Source organism: Myodes glareolus, chromosome 2 (genome assembly GCF_982192425.1).
Source record: "Myodes glareolus chromosome 2, mMyoGla1.1, whole genome shotgun sequence".
Taxonomy (NCBI): Eukaryota; Metazoa; Chordata; class Mammalia; order Rodentia; family Cricetidae; genus Myodes; species Myodes glareolus.
The window spans coordinates 49,271,418-49,278,251 of NC_142027.1; the positions used below are offsets into that span (position 1 = coordinate 49,271,418).

Consider the following 6,834-nt stretch of genomic DNA (forward strand, 5'->3'; position numbering starts at 1 on the left):
CAGGAAGTATTTAAGGATGGCCTTATGAAGAGAGGCAATACCAGATCATGCCATGCATCCTGAAGGGTTGTTTAATGGTTTGTAGCCATCGGGGAGACATTCTAGAATTTTAATGAGGAAATTAGTGTGACCAGATTTACATCAGGTAAAGATAGCTTCTGCGTTGACTGGAAGAATGAAGAGAGAGAGCCTGTGGAACTAGGGACTCACATGGGCAGCTATTGCCTTAGGCCAGGTGAAAGGTAGCGAAGAGACTGAGCCAGATTATTTATACAAACAAGTAAATGTTGAAGAGCAAAGAATGAATCCCAAGTCTTTTTAGCTGCAGTCAAAAGATTCTGTAGCTGACTGTAGGAGTTGAAATAAAGGACCACATTTGGGACACATCCTAGGTTTCTAGAGCTCTGAAGCTAGATGGATAGTACTAGTGCAATGGAGTAGGAAATCCAAGGGCAGCCCAAAGCAGAGGATACCTGGTGCCAAAGACACAGGAGAAACTGGGGGTCTCTCTAAAAACACTTCAAGGTATCTATAGACCAGGAGGTAAAGATGGACATCTCAGAATTGCAGGACGGGAATGAAGTTCTGAATGTGGATGTGTTTCTCTGGGATTAATGAATGGGGTGACGTGGGAAAGAACCAAAGAACAGATGGGAAGCCATTGGCCTTGAGTGGCTGGGGAAGTAAAATTGTCCATCAGAGGAGTTTTAATAGGTCCTGCCTGAGGAGAAGGGGGATTGGGAGAACTATCAGGGAAGCACAGTGAGAAGGCAGAGCAATGGGAAACAAGTAAGATGTAAACTAATAGCTCACCTGAAATGGTACCCTGTGTCAGTGGAATCATGGGAGCAGAGGCCTCTATAGCTGGGAGAAGAATAGTGAGTGGTGAGTGGCAGAGAAGAGCATGAACTGGGGATGCTCCTAGAAACTTTGTTCTGAAAGGAAGGGGAGAAGGAGCACTCTAGAAACGGGGATGCAGGGTCAGGAGACTCTGCAAACAGAAGAGACAGGACACATCCACAGAGCACAGGAAACGCAGGTGAAGCACTACAAACTGAGGAAATCTCAAGGGAGCGATGCAGGAGTGGTTGAAGATCTGGAGGAAACAAAGAAGAGAGATCAAGAATCCAAGCAGAGCTCAGTGTGACCAGAAGTAACATCCCTAATGACAAAAACCAAGGTAATGTCCTGACAATTGGCGGGGGGGGGGGGGGGGGGGGGGCGAGCTGCCCTGTCCAGATAAGAGAAAATCCTTATAAAGCCTTTAGAGGTAAAGGGGGTGGGGCTATTTGCTTAGTTCTTTGGTTGACTGGCTTGTTTTCCCATCCCCGTGACAGGAAGAGACAAAACTCAGGTGATGTGATCCATTCAAGGTGTCTGAGTCTCTAAGAGGCAGAAAGTAGGACTCACCACATGGTGCTCTCCAGGGATCTCTATAAAGAGTTCAAGGCCGTGGCACAGGGACAACCTGTCTACACTCAAAATCCAAGAGGCAAGGCTCTGGTGTAATCACTCCCCTTCCTCTTTTCTTCCTTTTAAATAAGTGGCACACTCTTAGAATTAGCAGCGACGTGCAGGAGTTAAATGGTTACCTTCTCTTGAACTTTGAGAGGGATGCATTTCTTAAGCTATTCATAGAAGGTGTGTGTCTTGAAGTCAGTATGACCAGCGTCAGGGAGGGGTGGTATAGAGTGGGAATACAATGAGTTAACACATAGCTCCATTATTGCCTGAAAGCCCTCTACCTCCTCCCTATGGGACCAAGTAAAACTCTGAAGTCTGTGGATTAATTCTGCCCCAGGCGTGTCACAAGCAATTTCATGATGACAGAGGCAGAAGACCCTGGGCCACCTTTTCTTTCGGGGAGCTGGAGCTTTGCCCTTTACATTGCCACATCAAAGGAGGTTTCTGCAGTTTCACCAGCTCAGCAAGAAGGCAATTTAACCCTGTGTTTTCTTATTTCAGTTGCCTCAGCATAGTTCGCAGGAGTAGAGTGGGCAGGGGTCAGGGTGACATTCAGAGGAGTCTCTTAGCATGAAGGATCAGGGGTCACTGTGCATGTGCCATGGTTGAATTTTAATAATCAGAAATGAACATATTTCTGAATTCACCACAAACTGTGGAAGGTTCTCTGCAAGTCCAGATGATGTGGGAAAAACAAACAGACAAAAAAAATATTTTAAGTAATTTCTTTTCTTTAATTTTGGAAATATGTGGAAGACACCATGATTTAAAAAAAATTAAACAGATTTAATTATATTAAGTAGAAGGCCTCCATTGAATCAATTGACTAAGTCCCTGGATGCCACTGGGTGTGGCTCAGAGAGTCTGAGCAGGAATTCAATCTCTTACTAGAAAGAATGTTCCCCTCACCCAGCAGCAGAGCTGTACCCTCCACACCTCCTGATGCTCTTCGTGGGAGGGAACAGCAAGGCTGGAATTTTAAAGCATGGATCTGTCTTTCAAAGATGAGACTTATTTATCACTTGGGGAAAAGGCATATACTAGCAGGGTAAGGGTTGAGGACCCTGGTCTGCTAGCTTGCAGGGTAATGTTTACACTTGAGCTACAAAATAAAGCCATTATTTTTAAACAAAGGAAACATCTCATAGTTTTCTTTCTCTGTAGACTATCACACCTTGCAAGTTTTTAATCGTCTGCAATATGCATGGTAATTGAGCTATTTAAAGTAAGCCCCAAGATATTTGAAAATCATGAGCCAATAAAATCTCCAGGATTCTTTTATTTTAATCCTCCTTTGCCTACTCCCTTGTCTTCTCTCTCTCCTCTCTCTCCTTTTTGCTTTAATAATCTACTGTGCTAAGTAATGGCTAATAGAGATCATTTATGTGTTCTTCTCACCCACTGACGGTGTATTACAACTTAGAAATATCTAAGGCTGCTTGCTTGTGCTGCTCAAGTGGAAGAGGAAGGAAGTGCAAGCCCTCCAGTCCCCCTCCCACATTGCTGCTGGATTGCATGGGTGTGGCAGAGTTAGACCTTTGCAGGTTTGTACCCTTGTTTTAGTCCCTACTAAGAAATAGAATGGATAAACACCTTTCAGAAGAAGAAATGAGACCCTTAAATTCTTCCTGGAATGAGAGAGGATCTTTTCACCCACAAGCAGAAAACCTGCATGAGGCTTAAGGATCCACACTATATAAATGTCAGTCAGTGTAATATGAGCCCACGCCCTGAAGACACCATTTCCTTCTGTCTGGTTTAATGATATCTTAAATACTGACTTATGCAAATGACACATAACATTATTACATAGGACACATAACCATTTCATGCCCTAGAACCTATTTATAAAACGTGTGGATGAAAAGGACCGTTTCTATACATTCCATTTCCCCCTTTGCATCAGTGATACTAAAACACAGGCAGGCATATGGAATCCATACAGAGCGCTTGCATGATGGTTGCATGGGAAGTGTGCATGTGCTCTCTGCATTTACATGCAAATTCCTACAAGTCCCTAAACACACAATTTCATCTTCATCACTTTGCACACCAGAGTGAGTGCTCCAGGCTGTCTGTGAGATAGAGCCAGTAAAAGCAGCTGTCCTCATTTGGGGAGGGAATTCCTTTAGCTCCAATTCCCTGTCTAAAAAACCACGCTTGGTTCCCTTTACTGAAGGAGAAGTGTGGATACTCCCATACTACCATGCATAAAAATAGGGTGGGAACAAGCTGTCAACCAGCACACTTTTTTTTTTCCCCAAAAAATTCAAGCCTTTAAAATGAATAGAATTGATTTCCTCAAGGCTCCACCTTCCTAAATTTTCTTTCACCAGCTGGTCAGTGCAATCCTCTTAGAGATTTATTTATTTATTTATTTATTTATTTATTTATTGTGGGTGTGTTTAATCCTGGCACCTGTACCTGTTACATTTATATATTAAAAATGAAGGAAGACACGGGAATAAATGTTTTACAAATGTTCCAATGGAAGCAGCAGTTTCTGGAACCAAGAGGGATACAGCCAGCAGCACCCTTTGCCCCGCCTTGACAGACTTTTCACCATGCATCCCTTCACAACCAAGTACTTACATTTGTTTGTTTGTTTGGGGCTTGCTTCTCCTCTAACTACTTGGACATTCTGCTTATACCTCTTTTCCTCTACCTTCTTCATCCTCACTCCCCACCCCTCCTTCCAGGGCGCTGGCTACATGTGGCCAGGCTGAAAGGCTGTTTCCTCTGCACTCTCCTCCACCCGCTTTGGATTCAGAGTGTTTAACAAATTGCCCAATTTCCAGTACCTGCACGACGATAAAACCAAATCCCCCTCTTGTACCCCACCCCGAAGGCAATCCGTTTGCAGAGGGGTTCTTCAACCACGACTGCCACCCCACCCCGCCCCACAGTGTGCACACTGGCACATAGACCCCACACCCATTTCTCTTCCTAACCTTCTCCAAAAACCACTCAAATGCGCCCTTAGGGATGTTTGGAGACTGCGTTTGGGGAGGGTTGCAGCGCTGTGGGTTACTGCAGAATACCCAGCTTCTCACTTCTCTCCACCCTCACCCCGATTAAGTTTCAAAATGTCTTTCAAGAAATAAGTGAGCAATTTGAAATGAAGGGGGGGGGGAAATCTAGGCAGTGGGGGAGGGGAGCTTGGGATTCTGGCTTGTCTTGGACGCGACCCTGATCCCGATGGTTGGGAGTCACCACGCTTATCCTCCGGGATATTAGCACACCTCTGGTCATTGCGAATGTAAGGAAAGACTCGCGGGAAGGGGGAAAGAGAAAAGCCCCGGTTTCCAACAGGTAATACCGGCTTGCCTTTCCCATCCCGTCTCTGCTCAAAGCTCCTAGGGGCGTGGTCCACCCTCTTCCCGGACCAGCTGGCGCACAATCCGCCTCTGATCTTAGGAAGGGGATTTTCCCCTCGGCACAGCCAGCTATCCCCCAACCCCTGTTGTCTTAAGGCTCTCTTTAAAAATAAAAATCTCCCAAAGAGTTTCATTCATTCATTAAATAAAGAAATAAAACCTTCACATGTTTTTTCCACATTTACCTGCTCCCCTTTAAAGCTCCTGCGAGCTCGAAACCAGGTATCTTCCGCAGCACATGTGAGAAAAATTGAATCACAGAACAGGCAATGCTCAACCGTGATGATAATTCCCTCAAGCACGCTTTTTCACAAATAATATAAAGGATAGCTTTCTTATCTCGGACATAGAGCCCACATTGTCCCCACACCCCTTTTCACATCCACACCCTCAAAACCAGAGACCTAGCCGCTATGCACTTACTAATAGGCGAGAGGGAATCGTATTTCCAGCCAAGCCGGCATATTTCTCTACCCTCATCCTAATTAGTATCAGCATTCCAAAACCAAAGCATGAAAGACAGAAAAGAATAAAGCTGGGATGCAACCATCAGTTACCATATGCTAAGGAAACCAGAGCACCATGCCAGGGCAGAAACAGTTTTTTTAAAAAAAAAAAAAAATTCTGCCTTTTACAAGGAAATACTGTACTCTGGCAATTTCACAACAGCAAGAAGTAAAAAATCTTTAGCTCTACCTGTTTGGTTCTTCTCATACAGCACAGCATGGTGGTATCTTCCCCGGCCTTCTTCCTGCCTCCTCTCCTTTCCTCCTCTTTTCCTTGTTCCCCCCCTCTCCACCTCTTTTCTGCTCGCTTGCTCACTCGCTCTCTCGCGCTAGCGCGCTCTCCCTCCCTTCCTCCCTCCCTCTCTCTCTCTCTCCCTCTCTCTCCCTCACACACACCAGGGCAGTTAGCAGCAACTGTAAGGTCCACAGCTATTGCTCACCGCACATGCTCTCTCTCTCTCTCTCTTTCTCTCTCTCTCTCTCTCTCTCCTCCTCCTCCTCCTCCTCCTCCTCCTCCTCCTCCTCCTCTCCTCTCCTTCCCTCCCTCCCTCCTTCTTTCTCTTTCCTCTCTCCTTTTTTCTCTCTCTTTTTTTTCCTCCACTCCCCACCCAATCTATCTTTTTTCTTCCTTCTCTCTGGGTCCCTTTCTCAGAAATGTTCACTAGCTTTCAGTGACTAATCACTTCCCGTAGCCCCTACCCCCATTCTAGACAGTCGCCCCCTCCCAGTCCCCTGCCAGCCTCATGAATATTTAAACACCTCCAATCTGGACCCAATTACCCACCGACTTTCGCACTGCCTTGGGAGGGCTATGGGGTGGGGGCAGAGAAGGATATTCCAGACTGGTAGAGAGAGTGGATGAACATGTTTTAGGGAAGTGGGGCCTGAGGAATACTTGTGTCTCTTTCCTACCTCTCCTCTTTTCCAGGACTATAAGAACAAGCATGCAGGGAGGAGCTAGACATACGTAACTTATAGCTGCCATTTAGATTTTATGTGCAGTTGGTAATCATGGAGGTTCAGTTTCCTCAAAAATACTGTTTTTATTTATGTAACCTAAATGCATACATACAATAAGCTTAGACGTGCACAAACTTAAGTCATCTATGCTTCAATACACAGTCAGCACACACGTGTGCGCAGACACACAGCGCTTAAGCATTCTCAGGATTTGAAAGTGGAAATAACTATTGTCTAGGAATTAGCATCCATATCTAAAATCACATAGTGGGTTTTTTACTTAGGCACTCGAGCTTATTTGACAATTGCAGTTCCTTCTAATTTTACCACAAAAGCTGAGTGTACGTGAATGGCAGGGTTGTATAACATTGACAGTGATGGTGTGCCATTTGAGCACAATGGATACTGGTAAGCTCTATCTTGAGCAAAGATGCACACCCTGAAGCCTGCATCAGTTCGTTCTAGTGCCTTCCTTGTCTTGGGGGAAACTATGTGAGTTGTAAGTTTGTAGTTGGCAAATTTTAGAC

General features: G+C 45.1%; 1 protein-coding gene across 3 annotated transcripts in view; it reads right to left on the reverse strand.

Annotated features, from left to right (window-relative positions):
* Gap43 (growth associated protein 43) overlaps positions 1-5,802 on the reverse strand; it is a 92,117-nt gene extending 86,315 nt beyond the window's left edge. For 2 of the 3 annotated variants that reach the window (XM_087900122.1, XM_087900125.1), the window contains exon 1: positions 5,265-5,346. In XM_087900122.1, coding sequence (XP_087756248.1) covers positions 5,265-5,339 — 75 coding nt within the window. In that variant the 5' untranslated portion in view covers positions 5,340-5,346. Of the gene's footprint in view, positions 1-5,264; positions 5,347-5,537 lie in introns of those variants that run through there. The other variant, XM_087900130.1, reaches the window with a different exon arrangement.
* Positions 5,803-6,834: the final 1,032 nt, after the last annotated feature.